Raw genomic sequence first — 23,705 nt, forward strand, 5'->3', positions numbered from 1 at the left:
TACAAATGCTACTGTAGTTTGCTGCCTCCTGTCTCCACCCCCATTGAACTTCATGAACCTCTTGAGTCCTAGCCAAACTCTCCAGGTTAAGAAGCTCTTCTTTGTAAGAGGACCTGAGCAGAGGTTAGAGGGTGATACTTAACCTTCCATCCTGTGTCTGCTGCTAGGACTACACTTTAATTCTACATTTTTCTTGTCCAGGTACCGCCTTTATTGGTACACTTTTTTTTTTTTTCCTTGAGACGGCGTCTCACACTGTCACCTGTGCTAGATTGCAGTGGCACGATCTCGGCTCACTGCAACCTCTGCCTCCAGGGTTCACACGATTCTCCTGCCTCAGCCTCCCAAGTAGGTGGGATTACAGGTGCCTGCCACCATGCCCAGCTATTTTTTGTGTGTGTGTGTGTATTTTTAGTAGAGATGGGGTTTCACTATATTGTCCAGGCTGGTCTCGAACTCCTGATCCTGTCATCCGCCCGCCTCAGCCACCCAAAGTGGTGGAATTACAGGCATGAGCTACTGCACCCGACCAGGACACTTTTTAAAAGCAAAGCTCTTTAAAATGCAGTCTTTTAAAATGTTTTAAATTTGAAAGAATTAAAACATTTCAAATTTAAATTTGAAAGAATGCACGGGGTTGAAATAATCAAACAATAATAACATTAAACACAAATTGAACTGAAAAATAAATCTCCTTTCCATCTGAAGTTTGCCATCCCCTTTCCCAGAGATAACCACTCTTATTAGTTTCTTCTAATTTCCTACATCAGCCATTGCTCTCAGTTCCCAACAGTAGAACTTGACAGCAGAAAAGGAGTTTACACAGTAGCTCCCAGAATTGGCTGAAGGCCGGGACATAGGCTCGGTCAGGAACCAATGGACCAGTGAGGTGAGGCACAGCCAAAAGCAACCACAAGGCAACTCTGCGTGGGCTGCTGCTGCTGGGCCCACTCACCAGTTCCTGGATGCCCCTCAATGATCCCAAGGCCCAGGGAGAGTTATTCAATGCTGCCATGCCTTTTGGTCCTTCTCTCAAGAGTCAAGATTCTGAGCTAGAGCATCTGGTTATTAGGCACATTCTAGTTGTCAGAGGCAGGGAGAGGGAACATCCCTTCCCCTTCAGTTTCCATGGATTTGATTCTGGGAAGCCAAAATGATAACTGTTCATTTGATTTATTGAAAAAAAATACACACACATAAATAGATTTGCTTATTTTTTTTTTAAACAAATGGGAGAGTTCTTTAAATGCTAGTCTGCCTCTTGATATTTTTTTAACTTAATAAAATATCAGCAATATATCTTGAACATTTTTCAGTACCAGTGTTTATAGATCTACTTTGTTCTTTTTCCTGGCTCCATTGTATTCCACTATATTGAAGGCTGGAATTTATTTCACCACCCTTGAGAGCCTTCCAAATCTAGCCTAGCCAGGCAATGCTTCTGGCAGGAGAACTGCTAATTCTGTCTTGCTGTTCTTAGACCAACATTGACCACAGACTGTCCTGGATTGCAGGGATGATTGTAGCAGATAATGTTGGTGTCCTGCCCACCTCTCTTACCGCTTCATTGCAACTGGGCTTGACTTCTCATTGCTGTTCTTGTACTTATTTGTCTTAGGGCTTTCTGTGATGATCGGAGTCTGCTTTGCCCATCAACCCTGCATGTCTGAAATGCTGGAGAATTAACATCGCCTACTCTCCCCTAAGCTGTCCTCGACCAATAATGAAAAAACAGTTGGAGTATAAATACCCCAGCTCTCTCACTCCTCAGGAGGAATAATTGAAAAGTATGTTCTACACTGGCTCCCAGATTTTCCCAGAGAAATCAAACTTCAGTTACCCATAGTGGCTGCATTTCTTCTCAATCTTTTCCCCCCATTCCTCTATTAGTGTTTCCTGGATCACCTCCCAAGTAAACCACTTGCACTAGAATTCTTGTCTTGGGGTCTATTTCTAGGGAAACAAATTAAATCAGTGATGATGAAGAAGGGGAGACATGGAAAGAAATTCATTTATTTATTCATTCCTTTAATAATTATTTACTGAGATCCATAGTCAAAGACAAGTGAAGGAGAATGTGAAGAAATGTAGACAAGGGGAACAAATCCTTCCCTTTCAAGGCATAAAAGCAAATGCTAAAAAAAGAAGTGGGTAGCAAGAATACCTTTCTTGACGCTGCTTAACACATTGCTGCCCAATCTACCGCTGATCACGCACTGTTCTTTTGGGAAGAATTGGAATAAGAACAGTGAGTAGCAGAATTCAGCTTTCTAAGGGTAGTGACTTGGCCATATCTATGATCTGTTCAAAGCCTGAAACATGTGGCAGGCTCTTAAATCCTTAAGAAATTAACAGTAGGCCAGGCGCAGTGGCTCACGCCTGTAATCCCAACACTTTGGGAGTCAGGTAGGTGGATCACTTGAGGTCAGGAGTTTGAGACCAGCCTGATCAACATGGTGAAATCTCTACTGAAAATAGAAAATTAGATAAGCATGGTGGAGGGTGCCTGTAATCACAGCTACTCGGGAGGCTGAGGCAGGAGAATCACTTAAATCTGGGAGGCAGAGGTTATGGTGAGCTGAGATCATGCCACTGCACTCCAGCCTGGGCAACAGAGTGAGACTCTGTCTCAAGAAAAAAAAAAAAAAAAAAAGAAAGAAAGAAGCTAACAGTAAAATATCAGCTAACATTTGTTGAGCACTTAGAATGTATGCCTTTTTTTTTTTTAGCACTTCACACATGGAAATACATTTAATCTTGATGACAACCCAATGAGCTTATAACAATGGGCAATACGTAGGGTATGATTCTGACTATTTATATCTTACAGATGAGATAACCGAGGCCTAGGGAAATGAAGTAATTTTCCCAAGGTCACGTGGCTAATGATTACCGCTGATCATCTGAAATCTGGATCAAGGTCATCCTGACCCCAGAACCTATCAGAACCTATGCTCACAACCTCTTCCTTCTATTTGCTCCTGTGATACCTGTTGCCCAATGGTCTACAAATCCTGCGGTCTCTTGCTTTCATCTTTACTTCAATATTTAAATAGAATGGTTTGAGCTCCATCATTTGTAATAACAAGATCTAGCCCTCCTTATTCTCAGAGGTCATCTTTCTCTAATTTACTGGGAGAGAAATGAGTGCTTGTTTCAAGATTAACTCTTAAGTCTCTAGTTCCACCTCTGCCCTCAGTTTGCTTTGAGAAAGTTTCTTCCCTAGGACAGCACCAACTTTTCCTTGTGCTCTCCAAGAGCATATTAACCCAAGACTGTGTGTATAGCAGCCTTGTTATGGAAGTTTGGAGATGACAAAGAGTAGATGCAACCTGAAGTTTATTGATTGTCATTTAATTAGAGCTCTGAAGAGTTCAGATTTTCCAAATACATTGTGATGTCAGTATCCTTCATATGCCTTGGAATTTTTAATCTATAATCTTGATGTCTGATTTTTAAAATTTTATTCAAAATTAGACTAATCAAACCAAAAAATACTGTGGAAGAATTTATCATGCTGAAAGCCCTATTCCAGGAGGTGTAGGAGATGACTGAGTGAGGTGCATAGTTCAGTGGTCCTGTTTACAATAATATAGTGACATTAGAATTTGAAACCTAGCCATAGCTTCCACATAAACTGTACTTTTCTTTGCACCAAATACCACCAGTATTTGTCTTCTTATGTTGCCTTTGATTTTCTTTTAAACACATTCCAAAATTTCTGACACTTTCTCTGAAATTTGTACTATCTTTAATCACATGTTTCCTGCTTTAAGCAAAACCTTGTTTATTCTTTGCAATTGTATTTGCTGCCCAGGAAACAAGCCAACTTGTTTTTGATGGACAGAGGGAAATATGCCAACTTAACCATGTTTACAATTGCTTTTGGCCATCTCACCATCAATTCTTAGGAAATAAGAAAAATTTTATTTGTGTACTTTTTGCTTGTTGTTGCCTTTGCATTCCTCTTAATTTGTACTTGTGTGTATGTATTAATTGTAATCGTTTTATCCCGCTGTTAGCTAGTGGCTGTGATTAATTTGTTGTTCAGTGTTTTTCTTTGACCTTCAATGTACTGTCAGGGTAGAGAACTCTGCTGGCAGATTGCACCATCGTCAGCCCTTTTCTCATGTTTTGCTTAGTTACAACAAATGCAGATTTACAACTTTAGATGAAATGCATGGTTTCATAAGAAGGAAAACAGATGATAATTTTAGTATTTAGATGAAGAAGCAAAACAACCTTGAATAAAAGATGAATATTGATTTTTAAAAATTTGTTTACCAAGAATTACAGAATTGTGCCTAATTTGACTTAATTTCAGATTTGTTAATTATGTGTCTGATATAAATTAGCCACAAAGAGAACACACTTAAATTTTAAAATTTAAAGGACATGAACTTATTCAATTTCGTGCTTAAACACTAGTCATACAACTCTTGTTGTTTTGTTGATTTCCTAAAATTTTTATAGAAATTCAAATTTATGACAGTGTGGCTGTTCATACCTGCACTGAAAATTGAGGTGAGGTGGATAGATTTTCTAAAGCCATCATGATTCCCCACCTTCTTTTGTAATTCCTTCTTTAGTAATTCCTTCCTTATAGACAGAATATATTGCAATAAATTTAGTTTATGTTTTCTTGGTCATGATCATACTCAGGTGTACATTGCTGATGTGCACGCGTTCAATTCAACCAACATTTATTGAGTGCCTACTACATCCCAGGCACCAGACTGGCATACAGAAATGGATACACAGTCCCTGACCTCAACTAGTTGGCAGTAGTCTAGCAGGGAGACAGACACATAAACAGATAACTGTGATATAGTGCAGTTAGACTGGGATTGGATTTGGGGTGTTTCAGAAATTCTTTAGTCACACATTTTCAAACAGTCTTTTGGGTCACTTCCACAGATGGCTCATTTCCTCCATTATGTTTTGATCCATCCTAATTTCATCCTAGATTTTCAGTTTATCTTATTTTGCTCCTGTTTCTTCTTTGACCAGAAAATCTCCTTAAATACATTACATCCATTACCAAAGTACTGGTCTATATGTGGTCTATATGGTCTATATGGAAAGTCTATATGTGCAGAGGTACAAATGATCCTATCTATACTGATAAATGGAAAATGTGATTTGCCAAATAGTAGGCTCAGGATGATTCTCATTTATATATTGGGATCATTTATATATATATATAAAATCTCCAATATACTTGTATATGATTTGAACATATTTGGAAGAATATATGCCCATCTGTTAGCAATGGCTACTTTGGGGAAATGGGTGTTGGGGGGGGGGGAGGCTTGAACGTTTTGTTTCATATAATTCTGTTCTATTTGATTTTTTTTAACTTAAAAAATTTCTTTAAATGTTTTGAAAAAATTAAAAATAGTAGTTAGTTCTTGGCTATGCAGACCAACAAACCCAAACTAAGTGGAACTAAATGTCCTCCTTTGACACTTCAATCTACTCTTCCCATGATAATCTCTCCCAACCTCTTGCCTAAGCTTTCCCATGAAGCAGGCTCTCTTAACACACTGGGCATATTCAATAATGTCTTAAGTTAACATGTATATGTTGAGTGTTTACTGTGTGCACTGGGAATCCACCAGAGAAGAGAATAGTTTCCCATTTCTATGGTGTTCCAGTCAAGTGGCACGTCCCCTGGCCTCCATCTGGTCTTGTTCTTGTCCTTCCCAGTCTTCTCTATGGGCTCTTTAAGGCCTACCTCCTCAAGGAAGGCTTCCTTTCCTTCTCCCTCCTCTGAATCTTATAATATTTAGTCTGTGTCTTTGGAAGATTCACACTACCTATACTATAAGTTCTACAAGAAGAGCAACAGATCATCTCCATCCTTGTACTTTCAGCCTTCGTTATTTGTCGTCTATTTATTGAGTACCTTGGGGACAGTGTGGAGAAGCTGGTATAGACTGTACCCTCCTGAAGTAGAGAAAAGAGATATGAAACATGTAACAATGTACATAACCCATTCATGAGTAGTGTGAATACTAAGAGAAGTAGATACTGTCATGAGGATATATACTAAGGAAATAGATGCTGAACTGAGGGTGGTGTTTGGAAAGGCATCCTTGGGGAGATCCAGTTTAGTGGGGATTTGATGGATGAGATGAGGTCGTTTGGAGGCGGGCCCCGGGTGGGAAGAACTATGGTGCACAGTAGGAAGTTGAAGGTGGTGGGTGTGGATGAACCCTGGGAGTAAGAGGAGTAGGGTTAACAGAAGAGGCTGGAGAAGTAGGCAAGGGTTGGACTGTTCATGGCCTTGAATGCCCCCTTAAGGAGTTTGGGTTTCATTCTAAGGGGAGGGAAAGAATTGGAGGCTTTTAATTAGGGGAGGAGTGGGATCATACTTGCCTTTAGAAAGGTCTCTCTGACTGATGAAGGGAATGGAATAGAAAGAGTCCAGGTGTTCCTAGCACAGTGCCTGCCTGACCAGTATGTACTCAAGTATTTGTGGACCAATTGTTCATAAAGTGAACGCCTTTCTATCAGGTTCACAATTTCCTTGATATCTCCTACATCTAACTGGCACTTTTTCCTGTGGTCTCTTCCTTATCAGCCTTCAAATAGCTCTAAATTTTTCCTCTTATTAAAAAAAAAAAAAAGGAATAAAAGGGTTAAACATGCACTTCACAAAAGAGGCTATCCAAATAAAAAATGTACTTAGCTCTCCTCCAGGGCTCCTGAACATTTTCCTACTTTTGCTAACTTTTATACACTGGACAGATGCTCACTCTTTTACTTTGCATGTTTTAAAAAGACTTAAACTGCCACTTCACAAAAGAGGCTATCGAAGTTCCCAATACACAAGTTCAAAGGCAATCAACTTCATTTGGTAGAGATAAATAAACCACCACAGCACTTACCAGAATGGCAAAAATTAGAGTGACAACACTTAATGTTGTCAAAAATGTGGAACAACGGAGACTTTAATTTGCTGCTGGTGAGACAATAACTTTGTTCATCCTCTGTGGAAAACTGGCCACATCCTCTGAAAAGGAAAATACCTTTACTCCAGGACCCAGCAATTGCACCAAAACATACGTACAAGGAAATTCATGGCAGCATTATTCATAATAGCCCAAAATGTAAAACAATATTTTTATATGGCTAAATCAATTATGGTCTATTTATACCTTGGACTACTATACATCAATGAAAATAAATGAACCACAACTACACCAACTATGTAATGTAGAGCAAAAGAATCCAGACACAAAAGAATATGTACTGTGATTGCAATGACAAAAAGGTTAAACTAAGCAAGTTGATCTATTCTATGCCATTAGAAATCAGATAGTTGTTACCTTTGGGGTGTAAGGAGTGGGTAGAGTTTGGGAAAGAGCATGGACATGGGGTCCTCGGGGGTCTTCGGTATGTTCTATTTCTCTGCTAGGTAGTTGTTCCGCGAGTGTGTTCACTTTATGATAAATCATTGAGCTGTAGGCTTAGGATTCATGCACTTTTTGTATGTATAATAAAAAACTAAAAAAGAAAAAAGAAGATCACTCAAGATACCATCCCAAAGAAACCAAAAGTAATATCAAAGCTGTCTTCTTGGCTTTGCATCTGTGGTCAGAATAAACTGAGGCCAGCAGTGGTCAAGGATAACGTGGTCAGTGCTTTCTGAGGTGTTCTGATGTCATTTCCTTCCCCATACCCCCTTTCCCAGGGTTGCTGGGGGTGCTATTTAACAGGATCCTCAGTGCAAGGCAGTGGAATCTTTTTTTGAAGGAAGTTTTTAATTTAACCTTGGTTTTGGAGACCAAGTCTTTTCTGGCTTAGTTCTCCTAATGACTTTTACATCGTGCCCTTTGGTTAGTTATCTAACCCGTTCACTTAGCCTTCCTGCAGGGCTCCTGAACATTTTCCTCCTTTAGCTTTCATACACTGGACAGACATTCCCTCTTTACTTTGCATGTTTTAACATTGTAGGCTGGGTGCAGTGGCTCACACCTGTAATCTCAGCACTTTGGGAGGCTGATGTGGGCTGGTCACAAGGTCAGGAGTTCGAGACCAGTCTGGCTAACATAGTGAAACCCCGTCTCTACTAAAAATACACAAATTAGCTGGGCATGGTGGCACATGCCTGTAGTTTCAGCTACTTGGGAGGCTAAAGCAAGATAATCGCTTGAACCTGGGAGGCAGAGGTTGCAGTGAGCGGAGATCGCGCCACTGCACTCTAGCCTGGCCGACAGAAAGAGACTCCATCTAAAAAAAAATGATAAAAAAATTTTAATTGTTACAAGATATATGATCTCATTTTGCAACTCAAAATATAATGAAAAGATGTTTTCAAAAATCTTGGCTGTGCCATTCTGACTTAACTATGTGCCCCTGGGCAATGACAGTTTTGTCATACCTGAAAGACATATCCCCACCATTTGTATTAATAGTTTTACGCTCTTATCTCTGGATTAGTGCTTCTGCATAGAGTTAACTATTGGGCAAGTTAGCATAACCCTTTTGAACTTAATTTCCTAATCTATAATGAGGATAACAATAGTTCTCTCCTCTTATGGTTGTTGTGAGATTTAAACGAGGTAATATATGCAGAATGCCTGGCATAGCATAGTTGTTCAATAAATAGGACCTCTTTTTGTAAGCCCACAACGGCAGGAAGTACTGTTGCCTTGTACCTGCAGACCTCAAGTAAACAGAGCAAGACATGTTGTCTAAAGTGGTTATTTTGTAGAGAACACCTGGTGACCATTCTACCTGGTTCTGTTGGAAAAGTAGCTGTTTCCCTAAAGCCTCAGTCAGCTTCCAGGAAGGATCAGCCTGGTTTAGGGACAGACGCAAATAAAGCAAACAAGGCTACAAAATGTTTAATTTCTTACAAACTTAGGTGATTATATTGCTGACAGGGCCTGAGGAGTGAGTAGAGTACTCCATGTCTTAGAGAATCTTGTAAAATGCTTTAACAAATATATAAGAATCATATATAATTGGCACACACTTTGTTTGAATGCAAACACTGCTGTTAAAGTGGTGCTTAAAAACAGTTTGTTGGCCTTCTCTTCGTACAGGAGAAACATTTCTCTCGTTTACACTACTTACTTGCTTAGCAAACCCTTATTTATCCTATAATGCAAGCGTAATCTGTCCAACATGTCCAAATGCCCACGGATTCTGAATTAGTGGAGTCTGAATTAGCGGAATTTTAGGCAGTCTCTCATGGAGAACTACGAGCATTTGAAAACGACCCACTCCAACAGTTTCAAGAACACTCTATGAAAATTACCTCTTCCCTCCCTTTCCTATTTCTTCTTGTTGTGTTTCAGTTCTGGCATTCAAAGAAGACAGAGAAAAACAGACCCAAACGTATATTCTTAGGACATTTGAATATTTATTGAGAAGCCACAGTTTTCCACACTTCCATAACTGTAGGCTTTATATAAGGCAAAAGCAAGATGGATCCACTACTTTACATGGAAAGAAATAGCTCTGCAGCAAACCCCAGGGTTGTGCAGTTACAGATCAAAATGCAATGTACATGACAGATATAAAAAACAGTGTGGAACAAAATAATTTAAATTATGGTTACAATCTACTGAAGGAAATATCCACATCTTATTATAAACACATTTTTTAGTCTAGGGTTGTAATTTAAATATTCTTTTTTTTTTTTTTACATACACAGTTGAGACATAAAAGCAAAATAACATTTAAGAGGAGAAAACTTTGACAGAAGACAGTAGTTTTGAACTGTGTGCTTGATGTTAAGTCATGATAGGATTGCCCACTTGCCATGGCAATTAAGAGAATCAATCCATTGGTATGTAGCCATCCTTTTTGGGCTAATTATTTGAGTAAATGAAAGGGTGGGTTAACAAGGACACAAGGGGTTCATTTTTTAGTTTTAGGGGAACAGAAAGAATCAAAAGTTGATCGTTGGAGACTTGCCTTTTGTTTTTCAAAAAATAAAAATAAAAACACAAAGCAGATCTATGTGTTTTAATTAATTTATTTATGTACTCATTTAATTAACTGGCATCCACATACGTGAAACACAGTGAATGTACTTGGTATACTTGCCCTCACATCCATTTACCACCAATACATACACAGTACATGAATGAAGCATCATTGATCTTTGCTGATAACAGGGACACGCCTAGTGGTAAGACTATGTATTCTCCATGAACAGTATTTAAAGAATGGTGCTCCATATTGCTTGTAAACATATAGACATGGACATCAGGAAATCAGTGGATATGAAGGTCATTTGCTAATCTTGGTACCACATAGCTAAAATGGCAGTTGTATTGATAAACATCTCATGGGCATGGTAGTTGACAGAAAATTCCCTAATGGGTTTAACTAACAGACTAAGGACATGCACTGATTACAGGACTCTGTCCCAGCGGACTCTAGGACCAAACGGTCTAATCGTCTTCTTCATCTTCCTCATCGCTGTCCTTCATGCTAATCCCCTGCAGTCCCCCACCTTCGCTCACTGATGCTGTGGCTTCCTCCACAGTGAGACGGTTTCGGATTGTTTCATAGGTCTTGCTGTTTAAGGTGGAGTCCAGGACCCCTTGCAATCGGAAATCTCTGTAGGTTTTCTAAGGAGGGAAAAGATACAGTGATAAGAGAGATCTCATCTCCATGATGGGGATGGAGAAGGTAAAAGCAGGTGTGGGTGTGAGAGCACTGACCTTCAGCTAAACATCACACTTTATGCATTGTCAAATAAAAAGCCACTGTGCTTAGATTTCACTTGTATTGAAAATTGAGATCCATTGAATGACAGAAAATGAGAAATAGTGACAGGATAAACTACATTAGATGAGACAAAGCAAAGAACATAAGCTTGTGTTTATTCAGTTCCATAAAGGGAAATGTTCCATAATTGTTTTGGTTCCTTTTGTGGACTGGTTCTTTCTCTTAGGTTAGTGTAATGTAATATGATAGACACAGGAAAGAGCTATAACATATAAATAATGGATTGAGCGATTATGGTATTTTGTGATTTCTGTTGCAGTCTGGTTTTAGTATTTTTGAGTCTTGTAACTGCATGAGCTGTACAGATATCCCTCTGTCTCATTCACAAGACAGACATATGTATGTTGGTATATGAAACCTATCACAGGCAGCAGCAATTATGAGAAAGATGGAGCGCTAATGCCTCATCAATATGTTGCAGGCATGTGACTCATTTCTTATCTCCTTGGGAAAGAACTGTATCTATTCCGTTCACAACTTTATGGTCTCAGGGAAGAAATTTGGCTCTTTTTCAAGAACAATGGCTTGGTATTACCGCATCACAAGTTCTTTCTTTGTTCCTTCAGGCGGTTTCTCTCAGATTTCCTTAGGTATCTCAAGGACTGTTTTTCTAGAAATCCTTCAGTGTTAATTGAATATGACCAGAATCATCTGGCTGTTGTCTACTTCGTAATTTTTTTTTTAAAAGGTCTCTCTCTAACTACAACTCTCCTCATCACACTGCATATCATTTCAGCTACTGATTCTGCTGTTTGTTTCTCCTATTGATATAGGAAACTTGTTAAAGGGGCAAGACAAGGAATGCTAACATACATCAACACCACTCCCATCATTATTTCTTTTTTCTTTTTCTTTTCCTTTTTTCTTTCTTTCTTTTTTTTTTTTTTTTTGAGATGGAATCTTGCTCTGTAGCCCAGACTGGAGTGCAATGGCACCATCTTGGCTCACTGCAACCTCCGCCTCCCGGGTTCAAACAATTCTCCTGCCTCAGCCTCCTGAGTAGCTGGGATTATAGGCACCCGCCACCATGCCCAGCTAATTTTTGTGTTTTTAGTAGAGACGGGGTTTCACCATGTTGGCCAGGATGGTCTTGATCTCCTGACCTTGTGATCTGCCCACCTCAGCCTCCCAAAGTGCTGGGATTACAGGCGTGAGCCATCGCGCCCGGCCCATTATTTCTATTTTTAATAGTCCATCTAATGCAGTCATGATAGTAACAATCATAATGTCAACCCCTCTTGAAGGTCACATGTTGTAATGACTATAGAGTTAACGAGTGAACCCAGTTCAGCTTAGTGAAGTCCAATAACATAAAAGTAATCTGGTTTAGACATTAAATTACAAGGTTATCCTCAATCATGCATCAACCTGCAAGGCTTGCCGAGAAGAGGAAGCTAGACAGCTACCTGAACTGTGTTTTCACTTTGATGGGGACAGGTAAGAGACTGAGTAAATGTTAGGCATGGTGTGGACCAGATATCCAGACAATTAACTTAAATTTTTATACTTTTCAATCATTTGTTCTGTTGCCACTCAGAATAACATAATTGTTGCCAGAATATGATGGGGAAAATAAAGGTAAAAGCATTTGAGTATTCTCTTTTTTATTCAAACTCCATAGCAATGTGTATACCAACTAGACTCTCAATGCCTAAGTGCAGAGACCACATCTAGTCATTTTTGAATCCTCCATCTGGTAATATACAAGTAGAGGCTCACCTAATATTTATCCAATGTTGAATGAATAAATAAATGCTTGCTGAATAATGAATGAATGGATGAAGAAATGAAGTGGCTGTTGATGCGAGAAAGAAAACCAATTATCCTTGGAAATTTGCCCTGGAGGAGGAGGCCTCTGGGTGATGTTCTTGGTTTAAAGGTTGTGAATTCTGCTTCATAGCTCTGAGTTGTGGCATTAGTTAAGCGGAACCCACTTTTTGCTAAAGTGAAGGGGTTCCCTTGGCAGTGACATTTCTGTATCCCTTCTCTGTGGTTCATATCAAATTTTTTTTTTTTTTTTTTTTTGGCATAAGGCTAAGATTAAACCTCTCCTCTGACTTATATTTTTCCTTCGTAAAATATTGTTAATTTCCAATACCAATCTGGAAATAGAAATAATGGGAAGACAATTTTTAAGTATTAAAATTATATCTTCTTTTCACGTCTACCCAATAAGGGTCAAACAGAAAAATTTCCCAAAGTGTATTTATGCACAGAAAATGGAATTCAAGTGGTCAGGCGACCACTTGACTATTGAGCTGGTCCTAAGGAACTGAAATAAAAAAATGTGAAAAGGAGGCTGGGTCCATAGTCTGAGTGTATACATTCCTTTTTTAAGAGCTGTAATATACTGCTGTCTATAACTTTTCCCAGGCGGATGCTTTGTGAGATCAAATGCAGATAATAATAATTCTCCTTAATTACACACAACGGAACAGCAATTGGTTGTCCGTAAGCTCTGGGGTAAAGTGAAATGGTACTGATCCAAAGGAGACTAAGAAATGGGGTGGGGGTGGGGTACCCAGGAGTGGGTGTTGCAGGGACTTTTGGTAAACCGTTAAGAAATAAGACATTCAGCTACGTTTATTGTTAAAATATTTTAAAGGACTTTGTGCTTTGAATGAGATTTTTGCATACGAATGTTTTAAAACCCTCTATGGTGAAGCATCAAATGGAAACTGAAATGATCAAAAATGTATTTACCCCCTTCTGTGATCTTATTATTTCATGTAAACCACTGAGATTTCACGCTGAAATAATTATCATTAGTCCAAGGCGCACACACAAGAACAAGGGAAAAAGCTACTTTCAGGGTATGTTATCTCACCTTTGCGATCCTTTACATTTGATTGTATACACGCATTGTAAGAGGAACTACTTCAATTAACTATGAGAACGATATTGATTTGCATTCTGATAATGATCACAGGACATATTTAGAAATAGCTGGGGGTAAATATTTCTATTAAATTAATAGTGGCAACATTTTATTTAATTAAACTATAAACGAAACTGGTAATGGATGTGATTAACATAATGGCACCAAAAGCCAGTTTTTGAAAGTCTAATGCAAAGACACGATGGCCTCCGCAGTACTTTTGCACGGCAAAAACAAAGTATTTTTCCTCTCTGGAAAATGATATCAAATTCATTTGTATTAAATTTCCCTCTGCTGTCTGAGTAACACGTTTATCATGCTTCACAAAACAATTGCATAGGTTTTTCTTGTATGAGATACTATTTTATATGTAAACTAATATTCTTTGTGTTAAGCAAGCTCTGCAGCTTGCCAATGAAATGTATTTCAGTAAGCTATTTGCAAAGAAGAAGAATTATTTTTTTTCTTTTACCTTTACCATCCTAATTAGTGTTTTCAACTGATAAATGTGAAGCTGTAAGTCCATCCGGTCCGTCAACCAGGTGCAGATCACGTTCATGGAGCTGTTGTACCATTGCTGAAAAAAGAGACAAAAGTTCTCCAGCCAACACATCATGGAGCATTTATAGGGCAGAGAGAGAGCAGGCAATGTCTGAGTACCCCACTCTGTTCCAGGAGGAAACAAAATGGTTAAAGAGAATTTGAGAGCATAGAGATTAATGAACGTTAGTTTATACAAAATTACGAGGTACTGGATACTGGACCAATCTAAGAGAGACCAGTTTGGACTCTGAATCTAATTGAACTCTTCCACGATAGACATTTCTTATGTTTCAATTCGTAAAGACCATCTTTCACTCTTCTGATTTTCTTTTTTTTTATTGGTCAATTTTACACCATTTAGATTCAAGACACTAATTATTTCCTAATGTCACTGTCTTTGGTGCCAGAGAGATGAGGCTTCTCCACTGGATTAATTGATGTTCCTTGCCACTTACCATTTGAAAATTCCACATCCTGTCTGCTAAGTACAATACTGGAAATTGGGCTGACAGCCTTAGGAATTTAGGGGCAAGTTTATCTTCATTTACCTGATTGAGGAGTGCTGATAAAGACAATGAATGAAGATTTCTCTTTAAGGGCCAAACTGTACTCTGGGCAGCTTATGTGCCCTTACATTGGCTGTGCAATCTGTTTTAATCTTAACACCAAAAAATTATGGAAGATGAGAGAAAAAAAACCATCTACAAATGAGCTCATTTCAAGCTGTTGAAATCATACTTCCCCTTAAGGGGGTTAAATTTTGCTTCTTGTCTGTGAAAAATGCTTGAAGCTGTGTCACTTTAGACTGCCACCCCTGTGGTGCAGGAAGTCTCTGGTGCAGTATAATTTTGCAGTACTGCTCATATATTCATAAATCTCACTCGGAGACATATGAACAGTGTTATGAAGTGTCAGTATGAAAAAAAATCTAATCTTTTAAACTTCACCAGGTTTCATTACGCTCTGCCGCTTATACCAAACAATTTACAAATAAAATGAAAAGGTGTGGATGGACCTATATATTTATTTATAGGGGATCTATATGAACTGTGCACAGAAAAGATGCAAAAAAGAAAGATTGGTTAGAGAATTGAGATGATGCATACTCTCATGCTAACCAATACACACGCACATGCACGCGCGCACACACACACATCGCACACCAGTGGGGATTCGTAAAGCATAAATAAAAACATGTTTCTGATGGTAACTCCACCCTTTCTCACCTAAAGATCATCCAAAATCAGTTTATGCCTAACACTCACAGTTTTTCCGAAGCCTTGTTTCTGACTTAATTTCTTTTAAAAAAAATTAATTTAGGTTTTTACTTGCAAGGTAGAACTGCCAAGTTTCACCTTGCAAGAAACGACACAGTCTCAGCCATGGTGTACAGAAGCCCTCTTTGCAATCTTTCATTTCTAGGCTCCTTCCTCATCAGAGCCAATTGTGGCTCTCCTTGGAGCCCAGCCGCAGCAGAGACCACACTACCCCAATCGAGGCAGCACTGCAGCCTCACAGCCAACTTCTGCTCTTTTAAAGATCATGGAGGCGAAACTGTCAGTTTTAGGAACCTTCTGTCCCTCCCCAGGGAGCAGGAGGGGTAGGAAGTACTTTTTTTTTTTTTTTTTTTTTTTTTTTTTTTGAGATTTGCAGTTCACTCCAGGGAGGCAGGGTGTTTGCTGGGGTCAAGCTGCTTCAGGCATGGACAGGTTTTCCCCTCTAGGGGTGAGAACATTTTACTGAAAAAAATTTTTTGGTAGTGGTTGTTGGGGGGTGTTTTTGGCACCTCCTGCCTTGGGATTCTGGAGCTTTTGCTGTTACTGCATCTGGGTTTGTTAAGAAGGGGCCCAGGGACAGGGTGATCACTGGGTCACTGGTATTCCTGCAGCCCTACCTCACTCCTGGCACCTGGGGGGCTCTCTTGTGCTAACCCAAGGCCTCAAATTCCACATTTACTAGCTGTAGCTGACATGTAATCTGGGGGGCTCAAAAGATCTATTTTGAGAACTATGATCAACCTCCCCTTACCCCCAGCCTCCTGGGACTGGAAGATGACCTTCGAGCAATCCTGGCACCCTCCTGGCCAAACCTACAATTCCAGGGCCTCATCGTGGGTACATCTCAGGGACACAAAAGAGGAGTGTGGCACTCTGGCTTCTAGGCAGAGGTGGCATTTTGCTTTGGCTGTGACAACAGGCAAACCGGCGCTGGCTTATATCACTGCCAGCAAGCCTTGTGCAACATGCCTTTTTCTCTTTGCTGAGAGACGTGCCACCTTTCAGGGGAAAAAAAAAAAATAACACAACCCCCCGCCGCCCCTCCATTTTATGTAAGCAGTTCCCACTCTTGTAAATGGCTTCCGGATAGTAAAAAATAAAAATAAAAATAAAAAGGTAGGAGACTATCAACAATCTTGCTCGGCTGCCGAAAGGGTAGAGAGGTAGAAATTGCATACAGCAATGGCTCAGTGCATCACACGCAGCCTGCCACCCCAGGAGAACAAGAAAGCCCTGGAACATCCATGCTTTCCTTCCTGGATCTCACATCTAGCAAAAGAAGTGTAAAAAATGTATGATGCCCCATTGGCTACACATTTAAAGAGGCAAAAGGGAGTAAGTCACTCCTTTCCAAACCTTATGCTCAGGAGATGAAATTGGAGGCACTTTTGGATGCAGCACAGTGCTAACTTGGTTTTCCAGAAAGGCGCTTCAAGGCATTTGGATGTCGGAAAAAGCAGGAGGCATTGCCTTCTAGAACTTTAAAATGTTAGAGGTACAGGGGATCTTCCACATTATCTGTTGTAGAGGAGGAAACAAAGGCCCAGAGAGGTGAAGTGACTTGCCCGGTGTCACACAGTGAGTGCCTCCAGAAGCAGGAGCTCTCCACGATAGCCACTGCATTGAAAGAGCGGACTGTCTTCCATTCCTCCTCCGTAAGGGATGGAGTAGTGTGTTTGCTGGTCATGACAGCCGATCTTGCACATCTCTTCCCAACTCCGCATTTAGGGATATCACATTGATAGCTAGAAATAGGCCTTCGTGGGGATTTTATCATCATGGGAATTGGCAAATGCCACAAACCAGGGCTTTTTCCCTCCCAGAAAGCCAGTCATTAAACATTTATCAGCACAATCTTTGGTGTCTGGGTTGTTCTGCTCTTCCTCAAGGGGCTTACAGTGCTTATTAACTGGATTTGCTTTATTTGAGATGGATGGGAATGCAGCAGATTTGTTATGATTCTTCAAAAGAGGAAATTAATAAAATATTGTAAGTCCTCCCCATTTTGTTTAGTCCTTGGTTCAGATATGCCTTTTCCAGAGCTACCCTAACACCTGGGCACTAACTTTTCGGTAAAATATACTCTAAGTCTGTAGAGATAAGAACTGTGGGCTGACGACATGTACTAAGTATTTAAGTATAATTTCTACTCCTTTACTGCCTTCTCTTAATTCAAGTATATTAATTTGAAACTTGCTAAATAAAGCTACTTTAATCCTAAAAAACACCACTAAAGAAATAAAGCCCCCAACAGTGTGGGCTCCTTTAAAATATGCCCTCTGGGGAAAATTCTGTGAAGGTTTTGAACTTGTCACTCAAAAGGATGCCATCATAGACAACAAGGCTCTTGGAAAGGTGGGAACTTCTTCAATAGCTGAACTGGATCTGAAGGCTCTATTTAAAAGAAGCTGGAAGGCTGATCTAAAAATTTGCCACTTAATTCTTCTTTCTTTCTACAGTGTAGAGGTTAGGAGCACAGGCCCTAACATCCACCTGGGTTTGTGATCTTGGGCAAGTTACTTACATTCTTAAAGACTCAGTTTCCTGATGAAAATGGGGACTAACTAGCCTTTTATAGGCTTTTTCTGATGGGTAAATGAAATCATGCTCACAAAGCACTCACAACAGCATTTGGCACATAAGGCCTCAATAAATGTTAGCTACCACTACTTCCACCACTGCAATCAACATCATCATCATCATCGTCAGCATCATCATCATCATCATTGTCTTTCTTCTCTTTTTTCTCTCCCTCTCTCAACCTAAAAGATCCCCCAAAACAAGGGAGAAAGCGGAACACGTTACCAGGGAAAGTCATGTGGTGGTGAAGAAAATTATTCCCACTGGAATATTTCTGGAATTGTATGCATGCCTTATAGGACACACAAGTAGCTCCTTAACCGTGCAATTGTGTTGTAAAGTTGTTTTCTGGTAGATCATAACCCAAACTTTGGGTTCATAAAGCACATTTTAAACTATATTGACCTATATGTAAGTCTTGAATTAAAAAGATTCAGACACAGAATGAGTGATTTCTCAAACCCTGTAGAGTGAGTTACAGCTTCAGCCTACATTGGCCACTTATTAGCTGGGTAACCTCAAGGAAATTACTTAATTTTCTGACCCTCAGTCTCCTCTGGGAGTTAATACCAGTACTCTCTTCACGGGATTACTGTGAGCATTAAAAGAAATCATTTATGTGGGGTGCCTAGCAGAGTGAGTGTCACATAGCAAGGACTCAATAAAATTTACCCAGTTTGTTATTCCTCTCAGAAACATCATGGACATACTTTCTTTTTGTCTGTTTTTCTTTTTTTGAGACAGAGTCTCACTCTGTGTTCAGGCTGGAGTGCAGTGGCATGATCTTGGCTCACTGCAACCTCCGTCTCCCAGGTTCAAGTGATTCTCCTGCCTCAGCCTCCTGAGTAGCTGGGACTACAGGCACAAGCCACTAAGTCCAGCTAAGTTTTTGTATTTTTAGTAGAGATGGGGTTTTGCCACGTTCACCAGGCTGGTCTCGAACCCCTGACCTCAGGTGATCTGCCCATTTTGGCCTCCCAGAGTGCTGGGATTACAGGTGTGAGCCACTGCACCCGGCCCATGGAAATACTCTCTTTTTTTTTTTTTTTTTTTGAGACAGAGTCTTGCTTAGTCGCCTAGGCTGGAGTGTAGTGGCGGGATCTTGGCTCATTGCAAGCTCCGCCTCCTGGGTTCACGCCATTCTCCTGCCTCAGCCTCCTCAGTAGCTGGGACTATAGGCACCCACCACCACACCCGGCTATTTTTGTTTTGTATTTTTAGTAGAGATGGGGTTTCACCATGTTAGCCAGGATGGTCTCGATCTCCTGACCTCATGATTCACCCAACTTGGCCTCCCAAAGTGCTGGGATTGCAGGCATAAACCACTGCGCCTAGCTGGACATATTTTCCATATGTGACAGAAAGACATTTGTTTTGATCCTCCCTTTCTAGTAGAAGCGTAGATCATTAATATACAGATACACTTGGGTCACCCATTCTGCCCTGCAAACATACTGACTTCGTGTAGAGAAATCCTTAAACATAAAATGTTTCTTCTTTAACATTCGGGTTCACTATGGCCAGCGTTAGGGTGAGGGAATAGGGCAGGGTTGTACAAGCGCAGGATCAGCTCCTGTCTTTAATTAAAATTTTGATATTTCAGTCATCATGGACTTTTTGCACTAATTTTGATTTTATAAAAATGTTGTATTAAAATGTTATTTATCTTCATTACTACATTTTTTTGGTTCTCCCTTAAATTTTGTGATCGAAAAGTTGCTCATTTACCTCTTCCTAGCCCTGCTCTTGGGTTCACTGTTCCCCTGGAAACTTTACCCCCTGGAAGGGATGTGGGCTTGAGAGACAAGATGAGTAATTAACACCTTATTGGACATTATAGGATTCACAGAAAATGGGCTTTCATTTAGCTCTGGATAATATATAGAGTGTTGCCACAATGACTGCTACTGCAGTTATGTCTTCTGTCATGATAGCCACCCTCATTTACATGAGTCTTAATTCCTGACCCCCAACATCTTGATGTTAATTTGATATCCTAAAAAGACATTACTGTTAATGGTACATTTGTTTTCAGAGCAAGCTACATATCACAGATGAGTAGCAGTGGAAACAAGGAGTAGTGGCTGCGAGGAGATGGAACCACTGACTGTATTTTCATACTCACTTGTCACAAGGGTAATTTATTCCTTTAACTTACACAAACCCCTGTCAGACCAGACCATTCCATAGGACTTTAGAGTCTACTGTTTTTAGCAAAGTACTATTTTGTAAGGATTCCTAATACACACCCACATGCACTCACGTGCATGTACAATTCATAAAAATAGTTGCCTACTCATTGAACATGGAGTTCTTATAATGTTCAGGCACTGTACAAAATATACTACAAGCATTATATAGTTCAATCATTGAATTGAACTCAAGATGTTGACACTATTAACAGCCTTGCTCTGTAGATGAGAGAAAAGGGCATAGATAGGTTACATAAGCAGCCTATGGTCACACAACTAGTAAGTGGTGGGACAAGTTTTAAGTTTGTTATTTGCCACTAAATCTGTATAAGTTGTTTGCATTCAACTTGGTACTTTATAGAAGTAATGGATTGGTTACACAGAAACAGCTCTAGTCCTAGGTGTCCCTAGAGCAAATTCATTCAGCTCTGAAGTTCTCAAAGAAGTGTGTGGGTAGGACAATGCTATTGAAAGTGTTTCTCTCAGAGCCTGAGCTTGGCATGGTGTTGAAAAGATTCTACATTTTATGAGCATAGGAAGTTGCTAAGCAGAGTGTGGGGACTCAGGGGCATCCCCATGGAAAACCACTCAACAGCCTTAAGAATTGATGGATGAGAGACAATCATTGCTGACTCTTAAGGGAAATGATTAGAAAAAGGTGAACGAGGCTGAAGGCTACTATTTCTTAACTAACATCAACACAATTTTTCTTCTCCCCTATCATTCTACCTCGTCTTCTTATTTTATTTTAGGTTGGTAACTCATCAATTGCTAGTGGGAGAAACTAGAAAGTTGCCTTCATCACAATGATTGAATATTCCTAACAGTTTCAGAGATAGAAAAGCTGTAACATTGATCAAAATTTCTGAAAAATTATATATCGTAGGCTTTAAAATTTTTAGCGAATAAGGGGAGCAAAATGGTAGAGCCTTTTCAGGTCAAGGGAAAAAATTGTCTCATGTGAAATTAAAAATGTCATCAGGAAGTACTAGAAGAGAAGAGTTTTAGGCAAAGTCACAAATCCAGTCAAAATAGTCTAATCCAAACTCAGTTCTTCCTGTGTTGCTTTTTTCTTCACAGGAAAATTTTACTGAAGTATAAAACACATACATACCGTAGTAAATCACTTTTAGCAACACACACACACATACATATACACACACACATACTCCCAACAAGATATGTTGCCCCATGCCTGTAAGCGAGGGAAATATTTAGCCCAATATCATAAAAATGAGCTCTTTAAAAAATAATAGTGTTTGGCCTAAGAACAAATAAACATACCATGCAGAAATGGTATGGTTCACACCTTCACACACCTTCTTTGATTGAAAACTTGTGACTCAGTCCAATATATCTCCATCCTGAGTGATAGTTGAAATTCACTAGGAACTGAGTTCTCTTCTTAGCTCATTTCTAAACATGTATTTCCTTTGAAAGTGGCATGTTCAAGCCATCTATATTAGGAAAGCAAAGCATTAAATGCCTGGGCAGTTCATGTCTAAATTCTAAACAGTGCTGTAGCTGAATCTTTACCATCATCCATAGTTTCACTTCACAGATGAGGAAACCGAGACCCAAAAGTAAAGTGGTCTAGCAGCTAGCAAGAGATGGAGCATCGATTTAAAATTCTGAAAGGCAGTGTAACCTGTGGCTAAGAAAATGCACTTGACTCAGACCACTTGTGTTTGGATCCTGACAAATTCCTAACACCACTGTGCTTCAGTTTTCTCATCTGGTAAGTGGAGATAATAATAAAACATACTTAGGATTAAATGAGTTATTTAGGTGCTGAGTGCTTATTACAGTGCCAGGTACATACTAAGTATTGGGTATTATTATCTGAGCCATGCTGTCCTACCCCACTTCCCAAATAAGAAATCACATCTCCTTAAGTGTGAGCTACTCAGGGTTGTACAAAACTTTCTGAGCAGCAGGCCAAACACAGTGGCTCATGCCTGTAATCCCAGCACTTTAAGAGGCTAAAAAGGGAGGATCACCTGAGGCCAGGAGTTTGAGACCAGCCTGAGCAACACAGTGAGACACCGTCTCTACAAAAAATTAAAAATTAGCCAAGTATGGTGGTGTGTGCCTGTAGTCCTAGCTACTCAGGAGGCTGAGGTGGGAGGATTGCTTGAGCCCAGGGGTTTGGGGTTCCAGTGCTATGATTGTGCCACTGTACTCCAGCCTGGGGAAAAGAGCAAAGCCCTGTCTCTGAGAAAACACACAAACAAACAAACAAACCCCACCTTTCTGAGCAGCTTCTGTTTTTCTAAAAATGCCTGAACAAGCAGGTAATTTGGTAACTGTTTGGTAACCAACCGGTGTTTTTGAACTGAATGCTGGAGGATTTTTATATTTTCTCTGGAAAGTTTCCTTTCTCTAACCCAACACAGCCGCACCTCAGAGAGACTGGCACGGCATCTTGCCTAGAGGGGCTAATGAAATAACATTTTGTTTGTTGGCAAGGAGTCAAAAAGGAAGATAATACTTTGACCACACCCATGTGACTCAGTTCTTCATTTTGTTTTTGGTGACAAAGTGAACCATTATTTGTTAAGGGAAAAAACCCCTACAACCTATTTCAATTGCTATATTGAAATACTGTAATGAAATATTTTACGTTTGAAGCTTTCAATGTGTATTTCTTCCTTACAATTTGGGCAATTTAAGAACATGTGAAAAGCATCATTCAGGGTTTCTTTACACGTCCACCAAAGTCCCTGTAGCTTCGTTAGCCTAAGACAAAATTCCACAGCCCCCTGGGTCTCTCAGGTCTAATGATCACCAGGGATCTGGTTGTATTTGGGGTTCTAATCAAAGATTCACAGAGGGTCTGACAAAGAAACCCTGGCACGTTCAAGCCATCTATGCCAAGTGGGCAAAGCGCTAAAGGACGGCACGCAGTTCATAGCAAGTTTCCAGATTTGTCAAAGCTCCCCACGGGCTGAAGAAATACTTTCTAAAAGGGCGTATCATCCACGTGCGTTCAAAAACCAGTATGCTGTTGAAAGATACAATCTTCTGCCTTACTTGCGTGTTGCTGGAATTCAGGATTTCATCCTTCAAAACAACGGCTCTTAGAAATGGGTATTTCCCAGTCACAGCTTCAGGACGCGCAGCTAACAGCACAAAGCTATAACCAGACACCAAAGCTATAATCAGACACCGAAACTCTAAACAGACACCAAAATCAGAGGGTACAGATAATCAGAATGACCTTCTCAGCTGCCCTAAGTGTCATTTTTAGTTGAGGGTAGGAATTTTTTTTTTTTTTTTTTTTTTTTTACATACGTAATTCTTTGGATACCTAAAAACGCATGCCACTGAAGTCTTTACAAAGCTATCAGTGCTGTGGCTCTTCAGGATGGCCAGGTCCTAAAGTTTGGATGGCAGCTCCCTGAGGACTCACTGATGGAGGAACCTGAGACAACGTGCTACAACCACAGCTTCAGATACTATGGCTTTCCATAACCTGCT

At 39.9% G+C, this 23,705-nt stretch overlaps 1 protein-coding gene across 14 annotated transcripts in view; it reads right to left on the minus strand.

Annotated features, from left to right (window-relative positions):
• Positions 1-9,356: 9,356 nt before the first annotated feature.
• The window catches only part of CADPS (calcium dependent secretion activator), a 489,813-nt gene continuing 475,464 nt past the window's right edge, over positions 9,357-23,705 (minus strand). For all 14 annotated transcript variants that reach the window (XM_045385957.2, XM_045385961.2, XM_045385964.3 and 11 more), the window contains 2 exons: positions 14,106-14,210; positions 9,357-10,595 (listed from right to left, as the gene is read on the minus strand). In XM_045385957.2, coding sequence (XP_045241892.1) covers positions 10,416-10,595; positions 14,106-14,210 — 285 coding nt within the window. In that variant the 3' untranslated portion in view covers positions 9,357-10,415. The remainder of the gene's footprint in view (positions 10,596-14,105; positions 14,211-23,705) is intronic.

Source organism: Macaca fascicularis, chromosome 2 (genome assembly GCF_037993035.2).
Source record: "Macaca fascicularis isolate 582-1 chromosome 2, T2T-MFA8v1.1".
Taxonomy (NCBI): Eukaryota; Metazoa; Chordata; class Mammalia; order Primates; family Cercopithecidae; genus Macaca; species Macaca fascicularis.